This window comes from Canis lupus, chromosome 20, assembly GCF_011100685.1.
Source record: "Canis lupus familiaris isolate Mischka breed German Shepherd chromosome 20, alternate assembly UU_Cfam_GSD_1.0, whole genome shotgun sequence".
In the NCBI taxonomy this organism is placed as follows: Eukaryota; Metazoa; Chordata; class Mammalia; order Carnivora; family Canidae; genus Canis; species Canis lupus.
Genome location: NC_049241.1, coordinates 27,719,558 through 27,743,769, shown reverse-complemented (window position 1 = coordinate 27,743,769; position 24,212 = coordinate 27,719,558). Strand labels below are relative to the sequence as shown.

General features: G+C 40.3%; 1 protein-coding gene and 1 long non-coding RNA gene across 11 annotated transcripts in view; one reads left to right on the top strand and one right to left on the bottom strand.

Annotated features, from left to right (window-relative positions):
* LOC102156863 overlaps positions 1-24,212 on the bottom strand; it is a 128,063-nt gene that overhangs the window by 70,321 nt on the left and 33,530 nt on the right. For 4 of the 10 annotated variants that reach the window (XR_005374826.1, XR_005374821.1, XR_005374822.1 and 1 more), the window contains exons 1-4: positions 20,299-20,367; positions 7,496-7,739; positions 6,612-6,702; positions 5,104-5,294 (exon numbers count right to left, since the gene is read on the bottom strand). This is a non-coding gene — a long non-coding RNA (uncharacterized LOC102156863). Of the gene's footprint in view, positions 1-5,103; positions 5,295-6,611; positions 6,703-7,495; positions 7,740-10,658; positions 10,695-20,237; positions 20,368-24,212 lie in introns of those variants that run through there. The other 6 variants (XR_005374823.1, XR_005374824.1, XR_005374818.1 and 3 more) reach the window with 5 other exon arrangements.
* Positions 8,912-23,983, top strand: SNTN (sentan, cilia apical structure protein). The gene is made up of 4 exons (XM_038565950.1): positions 8,912-9,021; positions 11,161-11,195; positions 17,909-18,048; positions 23,017-23,983. The coding sequence occupies exons 1-4, from the start codon at positions 8,912-8,914 to the stop codon at positions 23,173-23,175; spliced, it is 444 nt and encodes a 147-aa protein (XP_038421878.1). The 3' UTR covers positions 23,176-23,983.

Genomic DNA, 24,212 nt, shown 5'->3' with positions numbered 1-24,212 from the left:
AACAATTTTATCAACATAATATCTTTTTAAACCCATATGCACCTTATGGTGAGAATGTAATCCAAAAGAGAGTAAAACAAAAGTACTAAAAAACACATAGATCTTGCTAGTATTCTGGGTATCAAAGTCTTTCAGGTTAAGCCATATTCTCTTCAACATCGAAGTACCAGTGGAGACTTCGATCATATTGTATTTTACTTCTTCAGCACAGATTAGTCTCAAACTCTGACACCAGCATAGAAAACACTTCCACTGGGTTTGAAAAGTCGTGTGCTGGTGATATAAGCCAAGAAAATAAAGACCTGAGTGATAGCTGAGCAGTCCAGTTCCCTGGGGGAAGGCAGGAATAGATAAGAGTAGACAAGACCCAGCATAGACAGAACCCGGCAGCAGGAAAAGGACTAATCATCGGGTCAGAGGAGGAGACAGCCAAGAACTCCCCTAGGACAATAGTGAAGGCTCGCAATACTCCCAATTATTGAGTTAAGCAATGCCATGACCTCTCCGACTTTCAGAAGCACAGAAAGCGGCTCATTAGACCTCAGGCAGCAGGCACACAGCTCTGAGAGATGCATGGGATAGAGAGGGAGGGAAGCCATCAATTTAGCATATGTCCACTAGAGACCTGGTTTTATAGTCAGGAATTAATGTCTCCCTTCATTCTGTGCCTGGTCCCCTATAGGATTTAAAACAATCCTGATTCTATATGAAAACCATGCATAGGATTTTCTTAAGAAAAGGAAATTCAGGTTTTGTAACTAATTTAGACGAAGGTGGTTGTAACCGAGGGAAGAAAGAACTGGGCAGATGGGGCACAGGAATGTGAAGGAGGTGTTTTACTATATGCCTTTTATATGTTTGATTTAAAGCATGGAAATGTGTTATTTATTCAAAAATAAATTAAAAGTTTGAAGGTACATAGTTAAACACTTTCAGATGACTTTGAAAGCAAGCCTTTTCCCACATAAGCTACCATTTTGGGAAAATGCAAGCGAGCACTTTCTTGCCAGGATGAACAATTCCTTCAGTCTTTCAGCCAGATCTCTTTAAGCATATTGTGTGGAGCTGAGCATTCTCGCCTGATTTCTTCACCCTGTGGGTATTAAAATCCTAAATTAAGAAGCCACGGATTAACCAAAGACTTCCAGACCCTCTTAATCGGTAGTGGATTGCTAACAATAACAAAGCCTAAAATCTTGTTTAATTTTCCATGTTAATTGACGGGATAATAAGCATTGATTCTACATGTATGCGTGTGTTGGCTGCGTCACTGCAATTATAGGGCATGTTTTATTTATGAGAGAGGCCCCAGATTGCTCCAGCGATCATCAGAACCAGTTCTTTCCTCTCAAATGAGCATCAGAAAAGTCTGCATAATGACAGTCACCAATGGAAAATTGAAGGTTCTTGCTTTTCCCCCCATTACACTGTAGGATAATTTTATGCCCAGACCAATCAAATGTCCAGCATTCTTATTCAGGAATTTAATTTCCACCATATCAGACAGGCAGTAAAATGCTTCAGGCCATCTGCTGGCAGCTCCACTGGGTGGGCCCATGACAAAGCCACAGTCTTTCCAAGTGGTTTTGCTGACACCCAGCCAAAGAGAGAAAAAAGGCCTGACAAGGGAACTTGTGTGTTGTCAACAGGTTTGGGCTCTGTGCCTGCTGTCTCCTGGATAACAAATCTAAAAGAACTGTTTCATTAAAAAACAAACAAGTACAGATGTTGCATGAAACATGTAACATAAAAAGGTGATCATAAAGACAAGACATCCCAATGCTGACCATTAGAAGATCACAACAGTGTGGGTATGCAGAAAGAGAGCAGTAAAATGTAGACATAAAACTTATTAGAGAGAGAGAGAGAAGAGAGAGAAATGACAAACAAGCAAACACCTATCGTGCACTCACTATGAATCTGAGGCTATTAAAATTAGTGAGGAGACAATCTCGAACCAAAACTGACAAACAGCCCTGTGAAGGCAATGAGTAGGGACAAGAATGCAGTGGAGTTCCATGAATGTGGGTACTGTGAGTGGCAAAAAAGTGTGGTGAGGTCATAGAAACTGTTCTCCATCAGATCAGAAAATTGGCTCTTGAGCAAGTCACTAACTCTCTGGGTAAGTTTATGAATAGACAGCAAGTATTTAAATAAGCTAACATTTCTAACATTGCAGAGGAACTCTGTTTCCCAGAAGACAGAGTAGACATATTTTCCCTCATCTTCCTGCTAAGCACATCTAAAAACCCTCGACATTCTACATAAGACAAACACAAGTCTAAGAGATGGAGAAAAGAAGACAGATATTCAAGGGTCCTCAGAACTCAAACAACAGGACAATTAGTTCCCTGAGGTTTCTTTTTGTTTCATGTATACCAGACTGGGTGAGATGGAAGCCACCCACCCACCCAAAACACCAAAGGGCACAAACGGAAAAAGCCCCAACAGAAGCCTACCCTCTCTAGCCAAAAGGATAGGAATGAGACAGCCTCCCAAAACAGAAAACTTTTAGAAAATAATTGCTCTACTCTAGGTAAACACCATTACAAATGATTGTGCCCCATCCCCACACAGACCCACAAAGATCAAGTATGCAAACCAAACCTGCCATGAGATACCACCTCATTAGAATGGCTACTACCAAAAAAAACAAAAAAAACAAAAAAAAAAAAAAAAAAAAAAAACAGGAAAAAACAGAAAATAAGCATTGGCAAGGGTATGGAGAAATAGAAACTCTTGTGCACTGTTGGTGGGAAGGTAAAATGGTGCAGCTGCTGTGGAAAACAGTGTGGCAGGTCCTCAAAAAATTAAAAATAGAATTAATATATGCTCCAAAATTCAATTTCTGGGTATATACCCAAGTGAATTGAAAGCAAAGACTCAAACAGGTATTTGCACACTCACGTTCATAGCAGCATTATTCACAATAGCCGAAAAGCAGAAGCAACCCAGGTGTCCACGGATGGATGAATGAATAAACAAAACATGGCATATGTATACAGTGAGGGGAGGGGGAAATAGGCAATTACTGTTTTAATGGGTAACTATGCAAGATGAAAGGAGTTCTGGAGATGGATGGTGGTAATGGTTGTACAAGAAAAGAATGTGAGTATACTTACTGCTACTACCGTACACTTAAAAAATGGTTAAGATGGTATATTTTATGTTATGTGTATTCTAATATATTTTTTAAACAATTATACGAAACCACAACATAATAGAGAATCACTGAATGGTGATTACAGAGGTGGAGTATAACCTTTATATTTTATGACAACCCTGTGTCCTTGCCTACAATCATGGCTACCAAAAGAAGATTTAGCTATCTATGTAAGTCTCATTGTGCTTCACACCAGCATCCCACTTCAACAAGATCAATCAGGAAAAAAATGTCAGGGGAGGGCCAGTGCCACTGGCTGCAAGGACACTACCATCTAAAAGTTAGATTGTTATTGCCTGGCTACATAAGGTACTATCTCAGCAAGAAAGAAAGTATCTGGGGGATCCCTGGGTGGCTCAGTGGTTTAGCATCTGCCTTCAGCTCAGGGTGTGATCCTGGAGTCCCAGGATCGAGTCCCACGTGAGGCTCCCTGCATGGAGCCTGCTTCTCCCTCTGCCTGTGTCTCTGCCTCTCTCTCTCTTTCTTTGTGTGTCTCTCATGAAATAAATAAAATCTTTACAAAAAAAAAAGAGAAAGAAGAAAGAAAGAAAGAAGAAAGAAAGAAAGAAAGAAAGAAAGAAAGAAAGAAAGAAAGAAAGAAAGAAAGAAAGAAAGAAAGAAGAAAGAAAGAAAGAAAGAATCTGGTCTCCTTTTACTGCAGAAAAAGAACAGAGCTGTCTATAGAGTAACAGAATTAGATTAGGCCTTGAAAAAAATCAATACAAGTTGATGCCCAATGCCCAGAGCCCATCTTTCTAGTTTATTCAACAGAGCTTATAGCAACAAAATTGAAGAAAAATTCTGTAAACTAAATTATCCCTATAAAGTTCCCATTGGAAAGGAAAGGATCATCTTTATGAATAGAATTAAAGACATATTTAGTTGGAGAAAGAACTTCTTAAGGCTCATTCTGGCCTAGCAGAAGGAAGAACAGTGCTCAAAGACAAAATCAACCCTGGTAGGTCAGTGAGCTGAGCAGCATCTTTCTTCAGCTGTTGGGATCACAGGGGTGCCTGGTGCCAGAAGACAGGCAGTGCCTTCCTAATCGTGGCCTTTCAAACTGAGATGAACCAAGCTTCCTTAACTTCATTCTTCAAGTGAATTCATTCGACAGAAGTTTTAATAAACTTAACGATGTTAAACATTTTCATGCATGTATACACTCATATGACCACCTCCCAAATCAAGAATATAAAACATTTTCATGATCCACAAAAGTCTCCTCATGCTCCTTCACAATCACTCTCTCTTCCAAAGGGGAAGCACTATTTTAACTTCCATTACCCGAGAAAAGTTTTCCTTGCTCTTGAACTTCATATAAATGGAATCATACAGCATATGTATTCCTTTTTTGTGTCTGGCTTCTTTATTCAACATGTGGTTTTGGAGTTTACTCATATTTTCATGCATATTTGTAGTTTGTTCTTTTTTATTGATGAGTAGTATTTCAAGGAGTATAACCAAAGAGCCAGTAAGCATGAAAAGGTACTCAAAATCATTACTCATCAAGGAAATGCAAATTAAAACTACATGGTGATACCAGAGTGAATAAAGCTTTAAAAAGACTGGCAATGCCAAGTGTTGGTGAGGATATAGCAAAAGTGGAACTCAAATACTATTGGTGGAAGTGTAAAATGAAGCGATCTTTTTTGGAAAAGTATTTGGCAGTTTCTAAGAAAATTAAACATAATTTATTCTATGACCCAGCAGCTCTGCTCTATTCCTAGATATATATCCAAGAGATATAGTGCATATGTATACAAAAATATCCATAGAAAAATGCTCATAGTAGCTTTATTCATAATGATCCCAAAATGGAAATAACCCAGATATACAGATACATAAACTGTACTATATTCAAATGAAGAGTTTTTGGGGTTCTACTGTGGGCAAAACATATCCTTCATTCCTGTCGTCTCTTCCCTTAGTGGACATGATACCTTTTTCTTCGGGATTTCATTTCATCCTCAGATCCTCTCAAAGCAGGGAGGGAGCGTTGGACATTATGTATCTCCCAGGACCACATATATGCCCGACTTGCCCTGGCGATTGTCACATCCTAGATTCTGGGTCACATAGTAGTCAACAAATGTCCAATTTCATAAACATTTCCTGAGCAGGTTGCTAGACCCTGAGAGGAAGATACAAAAATAATTAAGATACAGTCCCTGCAGAGGAGATAGTGGTGGAGAGTGTGATTTTTGGAGTCAGAAAGACCTTGTTTGACTCCCAAGTCGTATTTGTGGTGTGCTCTTGGGCAAGCCCTGATCTCCTAATCTGTGTAAGGCATCTGCACAATGCAAATGATAATAATAGTGCCACCAAAAGAGCATTCTAAGAATTGCATGTGAAGTGCATAGCACAGAGTCCTGTACTTAGGCAGTTATAAATCAATGCTATTGATGATGAGAATGTTCACCCTCTAGTGAGGAGAAAACGATAAACCGTAACTAATTACATATTCAAAGCAGATGATCAGAAGTATTAAAATAGAAGTAAGAAGTGCTTTGGAGAAATAGAAAGAAGAAGCTAATTTGGGCTAGAGCATTATAGTAAGATTTCTCATAGAATTTATAGAGAGTTGGGTGTCAGTTGAGGAAACAAGAACCACAGCTCTAATTTTAATGAACAAATAGTGCAGTGAGAGGCAACAGGATATAATAAAAAGAGCATTAAGCTTGAAACTATACAGCCTTAGGTTTAAATGTAGCCTCACTCATTTATTAGCCATAGGATTTTGAACAAGTCATCTAAAACCTCCAAGCTTCTATTTCATCACTTGTAAACGATCGGAATTCCTATGTCTAGTGGCTGTTGAGGAGAAAAGAAAGTACTTATTAAACACCTAGCACACTGCCAGTTATTCCAAGCACACGTTTTCACAATCACATCAATTGAATGAGAAACTAGGAGTCCACACACAGTTCCTCTTGGGATGAGGCTGGTGGTTCTTTTCCAAAAGGTGACATCATGAGCAAGCTGATGGCATTTGCCGACAGCAATGACTTTCACGGTAGTTATAAGACACTTAGAAAATCTAGCAGTCCTTCCAGTTAGGAAAATGCACACATACTTAAACATTTTTACATCATATCATTCAAGAGATTCTGAGACTCCCCAAAATGTAATCATGGAGCTGCCGAGGTTCCAGAACCTAGCACCAGAAAAAGAGAAGCAGGGCAGTGAACCAAGGTGTGAGAGCAAATACGTGAGCAAAAACCTCTCCTCTGATGACATTTTTTTTTCTCACTCAAATAGTTTACCAAGCCTCAGCACCATCAACACCCTGCTGACGGAGCACTCCCTCAGGCTGCTGAGCTGACAGCAAGAGCCCTAGGGTTGCTACCTTGGGAACAAGGTCTTGTGTGCCGCGGTAAACCCATGTGGGGTCATTCGTCAGATCCGTACTGGCAAGCCACACCTTTCCTTTCCCCAAACTGATACCTACCTCAGAATACTCATGTGCCATCCTCGTATTGCCAAAGGGCCAGATTGATTGAGAGATTTTTTTTAATATTTTTTTTCCAGATGGTTTGGCCCTGTGTGTAAATAGCATAAATGTTCCATGATGTTATGAGATACTGGCTTAGGAAAAAATCATGAATTGTCATCTGACCTGTCAACAGATGCTGCTATGTCTTTTTGAGAATGCCATGGATGATTTGATCCTTTCCTCCTCCTCTTCCCCTTCCCTTTGTTCCTCTCTACCTCCTCCTCCCCCTTCATGTCCTCCTTCTTCTCTTTCATCATCATCATGCTGTTTCTTACCCATTCCTATTCCATTCTCGGCCCTCCTCTATGCTCCAAGAGGTTAATTCCTACAGATTCCACCTCTGAGTCTCCCCTGCAACACTGGCTAGAGGTCAGCATGTGGGCTACTTCTTCCCCACTCTTTACCTGCTTTGCCTGATTTCTAGCCATGGCTGCTCCCTACAACCACGGTGCTGTGAAGCGGCCCTGGCTATAAGAATCCTGTTGTCACTGGGCTCCATAATACAATTTCTTCTCCTTGCCCCTTCAGGACTACAGGTGCCAGCAGTCTCTTATTGTTACCAGATTCTGCGTGCCTCAACGTGTATGCTTACTTTCTTAACTCCACCCAGAGTAATCCTTCCATGGGTGTTTCTGGTGCTGATCTGAGTTAGGTTTGCATCTTGCCAGAACTCTGATGATGAGGTCATCTCTAACATCATCTTCTCTATGACTATTATTTGTTGGCTGCTCCTTACGCATCAGACATTGTGTTGCCTGCTTCACCAAAATCAACTCATTCAGCCTTCACAATAATTCCCTGAAGAAAGTATTATTCTGCAGATGATGAAGTAGACTTACCAGTGTTGAGGATCTTAGTCCAGACACAACCAGTAAGTGGAAGAGTCAGAATTCCAACCTAGACCTTTCCACTGTAGAGCTTCTTTTTCACCACTACCCGCAGTTCTCCAATGCAGTCCGTGTCAGAATCACCTAGAATCTGTGTTACAGCTCCAGATTCTGGGAAACATATCCAGAGCCCTCTGTGAGGAAACCAGCTCCAGGTCTGAACAGGGGCGGTGAGGTTGGCTCAGGGTTATCTGATCTACAAGAGATAATTGCACAGGCTATTTGACAACCTATAGGGTGGGCTGGCATTGAAACTCTGACCAGTATGGACACCAGTAATTAGTGAAGCCAATCAAATTCTCTCTCTCCAATTTAAATGAAAAATGCTAAGGGAATTCACCAGCAGGTACGGGAGGAGTGAAAAGAAAACCCATAAAGCAATGAGAGTGACATGGCCATATGGTACACAGTGACCAGTGATGCAGTAATAAGATAGCAGTGTCCTGGAGCCAACTCAAAGCCTGGACAATGGCTATTCATAGCTTCTGTTGAGATCCATTTCCTCTCACCCATCAACTCACCAGTGATCTAAGTAATCGCTGGTCATGTCTTCCCTGAACCAGACTTATCTGACTGAGCTGACACATTCCCTGATTTTTACAGAAAGACCTCTAAGCTAACACAAAAGAAGTAGCCTTCCCGCCAGTATTCTTGTATTTATACTGTCCACTTCTACAAACCATTATTCTCGTTGAAGCCAGAGTGATATTTCCAAAATGTAAATCTAACTTGATTACCCTCCTTGCTTAAAATCCACAAATGCTTTCCTTTTCTTTTGACGTAGGGTGAAAATCCCCCACTGTGACCTACAAGCTTTTCATGGTCTTATCCACCATGCCTCCTCTTCTTCCTCAGCCTCCGGTTTAGACACATTGGCCTTTCTTTTAATCCCTCCTGATCACCATACTCCCTCCCTCCCCCAAGATTACTACAGGCTATTCCTTCTACCCACGATGTGGACCTTTGACCTTTCATGTACTTAACTCCCACACATCACCAAACATCACTTCCTCTGGGAAGCCTCTCTGATCTCCCTGACTGACACCAATTTCATAGCATCCCCTTGCATAGTACTGTTCCTGGGTGGGATTTTTTGTGTGATGACTTGATTATCTGTCTTTCCCACTAAGCTGTCTGGATCAGGGCCTGTGTTTGATTTTGCTCTTTATTGTATCACCAGCACCAGCACCTGGCCTATAGCAGGCACTCAAATATTTGTCGAATGTCTGAATGGTTTAATGTCCAGTAACACTAGCAAAAAGCTCTTCTAATAAAGCCTTATATAGTTGTCATGGAGTGAACAACAATAGTAACAGTGGGCAAGTGACTGTTGCTTAGGAAAGACCAACACACAACAAACGACCAGATATGTGTGGCTGTATGCACAGTAGCCGGGACCAAGCACTCCACTTGGAAGGGGACCCCAGTCTTTCTGCAGCCCCAACATCCACATTAGCACCTAGGAAAATGCCTAAAAGGTCAGTGGCACGTGGCTTTCCTTTAATGAGTTTCATTTAAGCTTTCAAGTGCGTTTCCAAAGAGTTCGTGTCAACTCGATGGTCAAGATATTCTAAGTTTGGTACTTAGTACCCACCCCAAAACAGCTGTAAGTTGAATTGGAGAAAAAAAGGGAACAACTGGGCAGATTTTACTGCAAACTGAAAAGATGATTTGATTAACACAAATATCTTTGAGTGCCTCTTGAGAAACATTTGTAAATCAAAATTAGCAAGGAGTTTACCTATACAACAAATTCTTTCAGATTACCCATGGCAGAGGGAAATTGTTTCATATCATTCAAATGTGTCAAATTATAACTAATAAATTCAAAATATTCTTTCTTGTGTAGTTTTATTTAGGAGATGTATTATAGTTCAGAATACTCTTGAACAATTAACAACTGCTAGATAGCACTCTGTTAGGTGAGGGTTGGAAGGTTTTGAGATAAATTGCATAAACTCTTGGTCTCAAAGCCCACACAGACTAATGGAGATTGTGGCAATAGAAAATAACAAAAGCCAAAAAAAAAAAAAAAAAAAAAAAAAAGAAGAAGAAGAAGAAAGAAGAAAGAACACAAACCATGCTGTAGGTGCATTGTATGCAAAGTGAAAGATAGCACATTGTATAAAGGAAATCATAACAGATAACAGTGCAGAGTTTCTAGAAAATCAAGAGGAACTCACCAAGAAGACCATAAAAGTTCTAAAAAACTGTACAGTCCTTGGGGACCTTGAGTGGTACAGTGGGTTAAGTGTCCAGCTGTTGGTTTTGGCTCAGGTTGTGATCTCAGGGTCATGATCTTAGGGTCGTGAGACCGAGCTGTGTGTGCTCAGTGTGGAGTCTGCTTTGGACTCTCTCTCTCTTTCCCTCTGCCCCTCCCCTGCTTGCTCACTCTCTCTCAAACAATAATAAATAAATCTCAGAAAAAAATCATAGAGTCCAGCTCCCTAATTCTAAAAATAAAAAAAATAAAAAAGAGGCTCCTCAAAGTGATGCACTCTTGGCTAGTTAATGCCAAATCCAGATCTTGAACCGGGAAGCTTCCTTTAAGGAATTGTCAAAGATGTGACCAAGTGCTATTGTTCTTATTGGCTTTCTTGAAAATCATTCTAGTCATTGTGGGTTGAAATATCAATCAAACTTTGACTTGCAGTTTTTAAGGGAGTAGGATTCATCTTCCTACCTCCCATCTGGCCCCTTATCCATTCTCTTCCTGATATATCAGTGAAATAATTTCCCCTAATGCAAATCTTGTTATGCCATTACTTTTTATTGAAATACCTGCTTAATATCTGTTTTCAGTCCTAGACCTTAAGCCACAAGAGTGCACAAACATGTCCCCATAAGTCACTGAGGCATCCCCAACCCCCAGCACAGTACCTAGATTCAGAACAAATAAATCAACTTCAAATCCTAGTGTTTTATGGAACAAGGAGTTATTTTTTTCTTTTTCGTGTGACAGTCTGGAGTGGGGGTTCAGGTCTGTAGCAGATTTACTCAATGTAGCCATGTAGAGACCCAGGATGATAGTGGTTTTAACATGAGGTTTCCAAAGTGCCCTGGATAATTTCTACATCAGTCAGGTGGAAATGGGAAAGAACAGAGAAGAGCTTACATGGAAGGTGACCACACTTTTCCACTCCTTTTCCATTGGAGAGAATTTAACCCTGTGGGGACATAAATGCAAGAAACACTAGGATATGTGCACTAGACATACTCGAGCATGTCTTTACTATGTGGCAAGGAGAAAAAGGAGTTTGAAAGACAGATGACTTTCCACCCACAGGGTCAGTGAAGGTTTACTGAAAACAAATTAATTTTTAAATCTTTGTATTGCTTTATTTGTAAAAAATATTTTATTTATTTATTTAGAATGTGTGCATGCAGGGGAGGGGCAGAGGGAGAAAGAGACAGAGAATCCCAAGCTGACCTCCACTGAGCACAGAGCCCAACATGGAGCTTGACCTCAAGACCCTGAGATCATGACCTGAGCCCAAAACAAGAGTCTGACCATTACGAGACTGAGCCAGCCAGGTGTCTCTGTATTGTTTTACTTGAGATGTTGAAATAAATACCCAAGCTCCAAAATCATTCTGTTTCTCTCATTTTGTTGGCAGCATTTCGATATCAAAACAACTGGCTACAATAAAAGGTAAGTCATGGGGTGACTGCAATGGTACGTATTTCTCTTCTACAGTGATAGCACACAAAGAATAGATATAAGAGGACATTAAAGAATGCCAGAGATGTAAGAGAACTTGTGGATACATCCTTAAATATTCATCATGTTCTTTTTTTTTCCATTGTATCATTTATTTTTTTAATTTCTTTTTATTGGAGTTCAATTTGCCAACATATAGCATAACATCATGTTCTTTTTTAAAGATTTGAGAACCGAGGTCCAAGAATTAGTTTGCCCAAACCTAGACGGTCCATAAGAGGCCAAGCAAAGATGAGAGTGTGGATCCTCTGACTCCTAATTCAGGCCGCTTCCCATGAGTCCAGCTGCCTCTCTATGGGCAGCATCCTCAGTGTGTCCAGAGCAAGGCCATCAATATCTAGTTCACAAATGGTCATTGGACTCAGGATGTAATCGACCCCCAACTGCCTCTGTTGATGGAGTGAAAACACAGTGTGGCCAACCCTCAAAATGTAAATATTTCCCCTCAATTCAATTTTTATCAGGAAAATATCTTTAGAGATAACAATATTGACATGGAAGGAACAATATAAGAAAAAAGTCATTCAAAACTTGGATCATTATTCCAAAATTTGTGGCTTTAAAATGTTTACAGAGTAATGAACATAAATGGATATTACTATATTGCAATTGTCTTTCTTCCTAGGTGTCTAGCCAATATCTCCAAAGGAGACTCTGTATTTTTATTTAAATAAATCTCCATCTCGATGAAACTACTATTTTTATACTATCACAATAAGAAAGCTATGATTTCTGTTTTACAATTTAAATGATTTTGGATACTTTTGATAATTGTCCCACCACATGTCTAATACAATTTATCCCTTCTCGGAGGTTGAGGGGAGTTGTAACTCTATCACTCTTACTGCCCTTGAAACACACATACACACACACACATACACTCACACACACACACACCATTCCTAGGACCTGACTCCTTTCATCGGACCATTGGGCCACATTATTCCCATGCCTTAAAAAAGCACAGGATAAACATGGCTCAACTTCCCAGAATAGGTTTTATTCAGTGGCAAGTGGTTTTAAATGTTATCCACTGAAATAAGACACAGGTAGAGCATGGACTAGAGGTCAACATAAACCCACATTTTTCTCTGCTGGCTGCTCGGCCCTATGCCCTGATCTCTTGAGGATAGGAATAGGGGATGAGTACATATTTGCCTCTAGTATCCAAAGCAGTTTTGTAGCAGAGAATTTTGAAAAGCACTAGCGTTTTGGGGAAACTACTGACCTAGAGAGACCTAGTTTTTAGTCCTGCCATATTACTACCTATGTGAACTGGGACAAACCACTTCTCTCCAGCAGGTTTTCATTTCTCCATTTGCAAAAAGAATTAATATTAGGAAAAGTTCTAAAATGAGGCAATTCTGACACCTTGCTTCACTGAGAGTTGGATTTCTATTATGCTAATACGCCAGGAACTCACTAGATCTAATGTTTAGAGCTGTGTGCCATTTTCCAGGGAAAGTGAGGGGAACAAGGCAGAGGATGGCTCTGAAGTTCTGGTCAGCTCAGTACAACACACGTATACCGAGGCCCACAACACGCCAGGGCCTGGGAATGAGTGTAGTAAAGATAAATAAACTGTAGTAACTGTCCTCAGGAACACACTGTCTAGAACTGCTCTGTCCAGTATAGCAGCCACCAGCCACGTGTAGATCTTGAGCATTGAAATGTGCAGTAAGTGTAATTGGTAAGTCAGATTTAAGAGACTTAGTAGAACAAAGTGTAACATATCTCAATAATTTATTTAGATTGATCACCTGTTGAAATGATAATATTTTTGATAGATTGGGTTAAATAAAATATGTTATGGAAATGATTTTGTAAGCTTCTTTTCACTCTTTTAATGTGGCTACCAGAAAGATTAGATTATCATTATGGCTCACAGTACCTTTCTTTTGGACCTCTCTGATCCAGAAGGAAATGTAGACAGATGAACAGTTTTAGTGTGAGGGTTATGATAAGTTTATGTTCAGAGAATTAGAGAAGCACAAAGGAGGGACATGTTGCCCAATCTGGGGGTTTGAGAAAGAGTCCTATGAAATACACTGCCTGAAAAACAATATTGAAAGGTAGTGTGCATCGCAGTAAAGAACCAGACTGCCTGTGTGACCTTGAGCAAGCTACTTACCTTCATGAGCCTCAGTTTCCTTACCTATAAAGTGGCGATGATATGGGGGAACCCACCTCTGAAGGCTGGTATGAGAGCTAAGTAGTTGAATCCTGTGCATCCTATGGAGGAATGACTAGAATGTCAAATACTGCTCTGTAATTGTTCATTACTATTATCCTCCAGAACACAGGCACCGGGAAATTAGGTATTGTTCTCTTGATATTGCTCAGTGGCCCATCCCCAGAAGTAGGACAGAGCCTAGCAATAAATATTTCCCCCAAAAATATCTGTTGCAGAACAGTATGAGTAAGAGACTACACACGTTTAGTATTGTTAAATCATAAAAAGTAAAGTAGGAAATAGCAGGTGAGGTCAATATGAAGTGCCTGGTTTAGCACCCTCTCCAACACTCCCCTTCCAGAGGCAAGAAAGCTGATAAAAGATGCCAAAAAGAGAAACATTGACCCTTGGGTTTTTACTAGGACTTAGCCCTTTACAATATGCTTTCACATATTTGCTCACAACTCTGTGAAGCAGACAGGGCAGGAATTAAAAGGCAACATGCTGAGTTTATTAAGGGAAGAATCCAACCATAAAAACAGGAAACCAAAACATCTCACAAAGTATCATGAGTTATTGGTAAGACAACCAGAGCATCTTGTTATCTTTTATTTGTAATATTTTCTAGTTCAGTTCTTACTATGAACATATGCTATGTCATAGTCAAGGGGGAAATTCCTGTTGGGTTTAAAAGAATGGTGGAGAAGGAAGAGGAGTTGACTCATTCCAAATAGAGTCCCCATCTAGAATGCAGATGGACCTGAACTTCCTCCTGGAGCTGAACAATATCTGGAATCCACTGCCTCTGTGCAGATGGCCTTACAAAGAGATCCTCCAAACTGGCAGGTGTTTCTACAGTCTTTGTAGTCAAAGAGACTTTCAATTCTTTCATCTGCCACTTCTGAGCAATTTGACCTTAAAACACTTAATCTCTCCATGTGTCAATTTCCAATATGTAAAATTGAGACACAAATAGTACTACCTCTGTGGGTTTTACTAAGTATTAAATAAGATTATGTTTGAAAGGCATCTGGCACCGAGTAAACAAGGAAGGTGTCTGTCATTATTTGCAAACTCACTCACAGCTTGCAAATACACCCCTTCCTCACCACAAAGGTGGAGCCTGGAGAGCAAGACGCTACCAGTAGAGCAGCTCATACTAAAGCCTTCCCAAATTGCTCCTAGTCGTTACTTAATAAATCAAATGGCCAAAATTACTGAAGGAATATTTACCTCTTAGGGAATTACCTCCTCTAAGCAATTTGCTTCATAAAGACAGAATAAATAGAGTTTATTCTTTAGCCACTTAAATTCAAGGTTACCACCATATAGCATCCCACCCCCTCAAATACACACATCCCAGGAAAGGCAGATAGACTCAAGCTAGAAGAATATACTTATCTCCTGGGATTTTGATGAGCAGCACAGTGTTGGGTAATCGAGGAGAATCTCAATTCTAACTGTGGGTTTCATGGATGTGGCCGAGATGAAGGGAAAAGGTGGTCAAGGATAGAGGGATAAAGAGCCAAAAATCAAATCCAAAGAAGCAGGGAATGTTCTGAGGCTGGAGCTCTAGGCTAGATGGAGAGCCAGCCACTAGACAAGCAGATAGAAGTAGGAAAGGTCAGGCATGAGCCATAGGCAGTGAGACTGAGGATCAGAAGCTAGAGAGGAGGGATGCCTTGGTGGCTCAGTGGTTGAGCATCTGCCTTTGGCTCAGGGCATGATCCCGGGGTGCCAGGATGGATCCCACTCTGGGCTCCCTGCATGGAGCCTACTTCTCCCTCTGCCTGTGTCTCTGCCTCTGTGTGTGTGTGTGTGTGTGTGTGTGTTTCATGAATAAATAAATAAAATCTTTTTTAAAAAAAGAAGCTAGAAAGGAAATCAGGGAGTAAGAAGCTGAGAACACAGGTTTAGCAGACATTCATTCAACAAATATATGTGAAGCACCTACTATGTGCCAGGCATTATCCTAAATATTGCAGGTTCCACAGAACACAAGACAGGCAAAAAAAAAAAGAAAGAAAGAAAGAAAGAAAGAAAGAAAGAAAGAAAGAAAGAAAGAAAGAAAGAAAGAAAGAAAGAAAGAAAGAAAGAAGAAAGAAAGAAAGAAAGAAAAAAGAAAGAAAGAAAGAAAGAAAGAAAGAAAGAAAGAAAGAAAGAAAGAAAACAGAAAAGAAAAAGAAATCCCTATCATCATGAGGCTTATGTGTTCCACATGGATTCAAATTCAAGTTCTGCCACTTATCATTAGTGTGTCCTCAGTAAGGTCACATCATTCCAGCATCTCTAATGTGGTATGAGGATGAAGATACATACTGTTCCTGAGTTGGAAGAGTCAACATAGCAAATACATCAATTCTCCTCAAATTTCTCTGAAGGCTTACTACAAGTTTCTCTCTATATATATACAGAAAGGGAAATGGCCTAGAATAAACAAGATAATTTTGAAAAAGAAGAAAGTGGGGGACTCTCTCTCCCCTATGTTTGGGTTTACTATATGGCTACAGGAATCAAAACAATGTGTTGTTGACAGAATAGGGAACCCAGAGATTGACATACAATATGCCCAATTGATTTTTGACAAAGATGTAAAAATGACTTAGCGAAGGAAGGATAGGTATTTTCAACAACTGGTGCAAAAGCAATTGGTCATCCACAGGTTGAAAAAATGAACTTGCACCTAAGTCTCATGCCTTTTACAAAAAATGAACTCAAAATGGATCATGGATTTAAATGTAGACCATAAAATTATAAAACTTCTAGTTTTACATAGTACAAATCTTTCATAGGAGGAAAAATTGGCAATCAGACTTTATAAAAATTAGAAACTGTTCCTCCACAAAAGATCTCAATTGAAAGGATTAAAAAACTCAACAATTGACAGACTGGAAGAAAATATTTGCAAAGAAAAGTCTGATTCCTTTTCAGGGGCTGTAAGCTCTACATGGTCCAGTCTCACCTCCTTTCCTAATCAAACACCCTTCTAGGTTCCTGCTACACCTGCCTCCTTCCAGCTCCCTCAACCCGCCAGACTCCCTCTGATCTTCGCCTTCATGCGTTCTGCTCCCCAAGCCTGGGACATCCGGAATAACCCGAATCCCAGCCTGACACCCCCACCCCAACACTTTTCACATGGCAAGATCCTTCCCATCCATTAGGTCTTAGCTTAAATGTTTGTCTATACACAGAGATCTCCAAGACTAGCTATCTAAGTAGTTTTCCTCCCAGATGTATTTTTAAAAATTTTTTCTGTCTCTGCACCTTTCTTTGCCTCATACATCACAAGTTATAAGTATGTGTAATATATATATATGGACAAATAACTATTGAATATACATTAAAACAAACAGATTCATAGACACATCTCTTCTTGATTATTGCTTATTATCTCACTAGATTGCAAAGTATATTGTAAGAGGGCAGAAGCCACATCTAGTTGTGTCACTTCTGGGTGCTGAGTCCCTTAGGAAAATACCAGAAGTATAGTGCACTCTCAATACAAAAGTTGTATTATCTTTTGTTGTGAGAGTTGTGTCATCCTCTCTGATCATCATTCTTTGTAGCAACAATTGTTGCACATTACCTGGGCTAAAAGCTGTAGGATTTTGTTTTTCTTTTATTTTCTTCTTATTCATTCATTAAAAAGCATGTACAAGCACCTACTATGTAGCAGAAATTTGTGCCAGTCACTGGGAATACAGTGATAAAGATACGATCCCTGGTCTCTGGAACTTGCCTTTTAGTTGAGACGAAAGACCATTAAAAATGCAATGACTGTAATGTGTGAGAAGTTTTATGATAGAGGATTGCAAGGGCCTAACAGGACAGAGAACAAATGACTTTTTTGTACCGCACCGTGTGTAGTTCTGTGTTCACTGGGTGCTACCCACCGGAAAGAAGTGAGTTAGCACCACCCTTCCAAGGGGTTGAAACCAGAGAAACCAGCTGGGAAGTCATTATGACTGAGGCTGTAAGTCAAAGGGAGTCCCTTATCCATCATGATATCAAAGAGCTTGCTTTGGATGCCATCCCCTATATCACACTAGCATGAGGTGATGCTCTGACATAGAACCCAAACTTCACAAGAGCAGGACTTTGTCTTATTCAGTGTGGTATCCTCAATGCCAGAGTCTGAGCCTAGTACATAGTAGGTACCCCTTCAATATTTTACAGATCAGAAAACCAATGCTGAGAGACGTGAGGTGTCTTCCCAAGGTCACATGACAAACAGGTAGGCAATCTCATCCTAATTCAAATAATTCTTTTGCTCCTGAAGAAACTTTTGTTTCCATTATTTAAAGATCCAGAGTCAGATGTCCCTTCATTCCACTCTCAGATAGGTGGCAAAAATTCCAAGGACAGGGCCACATTGACATGACCTGCACCCCCTGGGTCCCTTGGGAAATATAACCCCATGTCTGGGAAAGGGTCATTCCTAACCCAGACTATGTCATTTCTTCCCTCACAGCTCTCAAGAAGGGCTCAGACCTGGAAAAAGCCATTGCCACCATCGCTCTGATTTTCAGAAACTCTTCTGACCCCGATGGTAAACTTGGAAAAGCTACTGCCAAAAATCTGCTGCAAACACAATTTAGGAATTTCACAGAAGTAAGTGAATTAACAGGCATGAAGAAATAGGAGCCACATCATAATGGAGGGCCCAAAGAGCCAACAATCATGTTGTTTCATTCAACAATGTCTAATGAATACCTACCATATGCCAAGAAGTGAGCTGAGCACTAGAGTTAATGCAATGAACAAGCTAACAATCCAGCAAAGCAGAGACACATGCTGAAAAAGTAATTAGAAATATTCAAATAACCATAAAACAGTAGAGCATGCATTTAAAAACAGAGGGACCATCTTGGGGTAGTCGGTCAAAGAAGCACTCTTGGGGAAAAAAAGGTATAGCTGAGATCTGAAGAATGAGCAAGAGTTGGTAATGCAAGGGAAGTGGGTGGGGGCTGAGAATGATAGCATTCCAAGCAGAGGGAATGGTATATGCAAAGCCTGGTAGGGATGGTCAATGACCTGGGACAGCCAAGAAGTAGTTGATGAGAAGGGAAAGCAGGAAGCACTAGGAGATAAGGCTGAGGAGGCAAAAAGAAGCCAAATTACAGAGGCACAGCCTGAGGGTAGGAGAAAGCCAGGCATGGCCTCTTAGTCCAGGACTAAGAAGTTACACCACCTGCAGAAGGAATTGGGGTGGGGGTCGGACAAAGAGAGAGTGTCTGTGACAGAGCATCCAAACCAAGGACAATGATGCTTGGGACGAAGGTGGTGAACAGGAGAGACATCTGAAAGGTGGAATGAACAGGATCTGATAACTGATTGGCTGTAGTGTTGAAATAAGAAGAGCAAATGTTTATGCCCCAGTTTCTGACCCTGGGAAGAAGTAGGTGGTGGCCTTATTCCCAGAGAAGACAAAGATTGGAGTATAAGCAGATTTGAGGTGAGGTGAGGTGGGGGAGAGGTGATGAGTTCCATGAGAATGTGTCAATTTTAAGATGTCCCTGAAACATGCCAGAGGAGAAACAGAGCAACAGGACATATGATTTGGGAGATCAGAATAGAGATTTGTGCTGGCAATATAGAAGTCAGAGTTAGGTCACCGACCTCAATTACATACAGGCATATTCCCCAACCTTCAGTCACTGAAATACTAATATTTTTCCCACATCTACCTATAGCCTGTATGATAATTCACTTAGAACTTTTTTCTTTAACTCCCTACTTAAATAAATTTATAGGAATACTTTATCATGATTATAAATGTCAATTCAGTGGGTAAAAATGGAAGGTAGTAAAAGAATAGATGACTATTAATTTGTATTTAATATTTATTCCTATATCACCTAAAACTGCATTACAGTCTACAAGCATTCTTTGGGAAATGCTGGCATAGGAGAAATGTGTAAGAAGAAAAGGGGGGCTCGTGCAAAGTCTAGACCACCAATATTTATTGGTAGGTAGAGAAAGAAAAAACTAAAAAGGAAGCAGTGTCTAGGGTGCTATGTGTGTTCTGACAAATTAAAAAGATAAGTATTATAATTCTATTAAAATGTAAATGTGTGGGCTTTCATATAGGACAGTTACATCAGGTGTCATCCACCAGGGGACGCTGGGCCAAGGGGACAACTTCCTGTGAATCTGATTATTTCAAAAGACTATGTGAGAAATCAACCTTGGATCTGGATCCACGAATAAGTGATTTTTTAAAAACCCAACTTCACTGAAACAGAGACTAGAATGATGGTTGCCAGGGCCCGGAGGGAGGGGGAAGCAAAGTGATATAGGTCAAAGGGCACATATTTTCAATTACAAGAAGAATAAGAATCCTTTGTATTGTTCTTTGAATTTTCCTTTTTAAAAAAAGACTTTTTCAGCCAGAATTAGTAGGCAGAATTTGACAAGCAGTAAGACGTTCTAGAGAGTCTTTAAGGAAGGTGTGGGTGAGTAAATCCTGTAACATTTGCCTACATCAGAGGCCAAAAGAATGACAGAATCCAGAGAGAAAAAGGCCTCCTGGCTGGCGGCTGGGCAAATCCTCAGAGAACTTTCAACAAACATGAGAATGAGCACCTAGCAGAGGGTCACTCTGATGTACAGTCACCTCCCCCCTCATGAGCAGGGTAGTTTCCAGGTCCCTGTGGAGGCCGAAGCCAGGGACAGAACTGAGCCCTCTACAGACCACTTTTCCCTATGAACACAGTGACTATGATAGTTTCATTTATAAAGTAGGCACAGTAGGAGAGTCACAATACTAATAATAAAATAGAACAATTATAACAACATACTCTAATAAAAGTTACATGAATGTGGTCTTTCCCTCAAAGTACCTTATTGGATGGTACTCACCCTTCTTGTGACCACGTGACTGAGGTGAAGGGAGGTGAGTGATGGTGGGCCCTGTGACCTCACATGAGGCTTCTATAGACCTTCTGATGATTTGTCAGAAGGAGAATGGTTGCTTGGGGACCACAGTTGATCCCGGGAATTGAAACTCTGGGAGACCTTGGATAAGGGGAGGGGTGGTGTTATAATTCTGAGAGCTCTGAGAACAGCTGGGGGGAAAAGTTAAAGCCAATCATTCAGAAAGACACCTTCAGCCTTGTGTTCCTCAGTGTAGGCTACACTTGAGAAAGGCAGCCAATTCCTGGATCTCCCGCAGCAGACACATCCCTGCCTCCTATGAGAGGCACCCAAAAGCAGAAGCCACACTTCAGGAGACTCCAGGGGACTCAGGGGCATTCTCAATTTTAATAGCAATAGTTTAACTTCATGGACCAAATGTGTAATGTCAGAATGCTGCCTTGGATGGAGCACCCAGCTCTGTGAGATTCCTTAAGGCAGGTAGGGGCATCCAAGGCCATGGCTAAAGATGGCAGCCCCTTAGTTACTAACCAGGCTTCCTCCTACATCCCCATGTGGGGTTCTTTGGTAAACAGAGATGGATCTTTTAGCTGAGGCCTGCATTCTGAGAAGAGCATCTCCTTTCTCATAAGCTAACAAGACTTGGGGGATCTTAATCCTCTGTAGTCAGCCAGATACAATAAAACTGAGCTTTTAAATGTATTGTTAAGAAGATATAAAAAAACAAGGGGTACCTAGGTGGCTCAGTTGGTTAAGCATCAGAAACTTGGATTCAGCTCAGGTCCTGATCTCATGGCTTGTGAGATGGATCCCTGCGTTCAACTCCCCACTCAGCAGGAGCCTGCTTGGATATTCCTTGCCTCAACCCCTTACCCCACTCACTCTTCCTGCCTCTCTCTCTCTCAAATAAATAAATAAATAAATCTAGAAGAAGAAGAAGAAGAAGAAGAAGAAGAAGAAGAACAAGAACAAGAACAAGAACAAGAACAAGAACAAGAAGAACAAGAAGAAGAAGAAGAAGAAGAAGAAGAAGAAGAAGAAGAAGAAGAAGAAGAAGAAGAAGAAGAAGAAGAAGAAGAAAAGGAGAAGGAGAAGGGGAAGGAGAAGGAGAAGGAGAAGGAGGAGGGAGAGAGGGGGGGAGAGGAGGAGAGGAGAAACTAAGACAAGATGGCTAGTCAGTCCCCAAGAGGGCTAGACCTGGGTCAACTCTGGTGCTCTTCCAATATGCAGAAAAAAAAAAGAGATCTAGCACACTTGGGTGGCTCAGTGGATTAAGCCTCCAACTTTGGTTCAGGTCTTAATCTCAGGGTCCTGGGATCAAGCCCCAAGATGGGTCTGCACTCAGTGGGCAGTCTGCTTAGAATTCTTTCCCTCTCCTTCTACCCTCACTCATGCTCACTCTCTTAAAAGAATAAATAAATAAATAAGTAAGTAAATAAATAAATAAATAAATAAATATTTTAAAAAGAAAAAAGTGAGATCTACACCCACCTCTGACCCTTGAGCAGTGTGCCCTTTCACCAGTAAGTAATCCTATCTCTACCTTGGATCTGACCCTTTCAACGTAGCACTTAGTTGTCCCTGCAGTTAGGCAGGGGAAGCTCTTTCACCCTCACTGTTAGGTGGGACCTCTTGAGAGAAACAAGAGCCTAGAGAAACAAGAATGGTCTAGCCTGTAAGAGGAATGTATCATCATTCCTAAAGGGCCTTAGTCATTGCTGTGATAGCTTTTTACAGCTAGCACATGGGTGAGCATTTGGGGTTGAACTAAATGCAAACATAGCTCAGAATAACAGAGAACCAAATGACCTTAATGTTTTAATGCCACTTGGGAAGATATTTCACAAGCTGTGGTGGGAAAATAAAAGGCCTCTCCATGTATGTACTACTCATATGTTTTCCTTCAATCTATTTATGAGGACTATGGACTTGGGTGTGATTTATGATCAGACTAAATGCTGAACAGTTTTCCAAAGCACAGATTTTCTATTAGCATTTTTTATTTCACATATCTGGACATTTTTATTGTTCAGTGCAACACAGAGTGAATTTCTCCCATAACAAAGAGATTATGTTTTTAAAAAAGAAAGAGATTATATTTTGAAATTCTTTTCTTAAAAAAAGATTTTATTTATTTATTCATGAGAGACACAGAAAGAGGCAGAGATATAGGCAGAGGGAGAAGCAGGCTCCTTGCAGGGAGCCCAATGCGGGACTTGATCCCAAGACCCCAGGATCACGCCCTGAGCCAAGGCAGATGCTTAACTGCTGAGCCACCAAGACATCCCATATTTTGAAATTCTGAAAACATAACGTATCTATGTTTCTAGAGAGGCAGATAGCTTAGTAGTTTAGAGTGTGGGCTCCAGGATCAGGAAGCCAAGACTATGAATTTGGCTCTATACCAATAGCTGCCTAGGTTGAGGCAAGTGACTTAATTCTCACTGAATCTTTGGTGTTCATCTGTAAAGTGGGGATAATAATAATATATTCAATAAGGTCACCATGGAAATTCAGCAAAATAACCCATGAAAAGATTTAACATAGTGCTCAACTAGTGGCACTAGTAGCAACTTGACATGATATTGTTAAGAACATGTTATGTTACAATAACATGTTAATAACATGTTTCTTATTGCTTGTTACCTGTAAAACCAAGGTGGCAAACCAAATTTAGTTTTTACTTATTCTTTATTCTCACAGGGCCAAGAAACCAAACCCAAATACAAAGACCTCCTTTCTGAACTCGACGAGCACACTGAAGATAAACTTGATTTTGAGGATTTCATGATTTTGCTCTTAAGCATCACTGTAATTTCAGATTTGCTGCAAAATATATGGAGTGTAAAAATCATGAAATAAATAGCTTTAAATATGCAGTTAGACAAAATAATAGTAATAGTGTTAAACATCTAAAGATTTTTCTTCATTTTATTTTAAATTAATTGAGCATACTGCTCATGAATCTGGGATTGCCTGGGGGTGGTTCTGATTGCTAGTATTTAGATTCAATATAACTCGAAAAGTATATGCATACTCTTGAGGAATGTTTGAATAATATAGTCTCTGGGTGCTTTACAATAAGATAGATTTGATACCACTGAATATCAAATTGCTTTTGCTTCGTAGTGACTTAGAACATGAACACTTTCCTTATAGTCATTAGGTTGCTCATTCATTCATTCATTTATTCATTCATTGATATTTGTCGAGCCTCTAATTGATGGTACTGCTAAATATACAGTAAAGAACTATCTCCATAATCTCCACCCTGGAACATGCCTGCATAAGTCTAGCAGAAGAGAAGTAGACACTTAACAATGTATTAGTCAATTGTATATACGATATAACTATGATAAGGGCATCAGGATGCTAAAAGAGTTTATTACTTGACCTGGGTTCAAAAGTTATAGAAACTTTACTGACATTCTGCAAAAGGCAAAACTACCCAGGGGGAGGAAGATCAGTGGTTACCAGAACTGTGGGTGGGAAGCGAAGTTGTTCACAAATGGGCACAGGAGAACTTTTGGGGGAGGTGGCAATGCTTTATATCTTGATTGTGGTGGTGGTTACATGACTGCACACATTTGTCAAACTCTTAGAACTTTACACTAGATAAAAAGGGTAGATTTTGCTGTATGTGAATTATACCTGAATAAATGTGACTTAAAACCAAACACCCCAATATCCTTATAATCTCTGTCAACTTTTTGTTGCCAACCAACAACTTTTGAGAATATCTTTTAAAAGTGAGTATGTTTCAGGGACCCACATCTGCTTATATTCATGCTTGTGTTCCTGAGTTTAAATCACACACACACACACACACACACACACACACAGGTCAATGCCTGAGCCTTTGAGACAGACTTTCACAAAGACTTTTACTCACTGTAAAA

Bases quoted from the DNA above. Each gene is read 5' to 3' on its own strand.
- SNTN (XM_038565950.1), top strand. From the start codon at position 8,912: ATGTGTGGCTGTATGCACAGTAGCCGGGACCAAGCACTCCACTTGGAA. The intron at 9,022-11,160 runs GTCAGTGGCACG...TTTTGTTGGCAG, and splicing joins CCTAGGAAAATGCCTAAAAG to CATTTCGATATCAAAACAAC. The intron at 11,196-17,908 runs GTAAGTCATGGG...CTTCCCTCACAG, and splicing joins ACAACTGGCTACAATAAAAG to CTCTCAAGAAGGGCTCAGAC.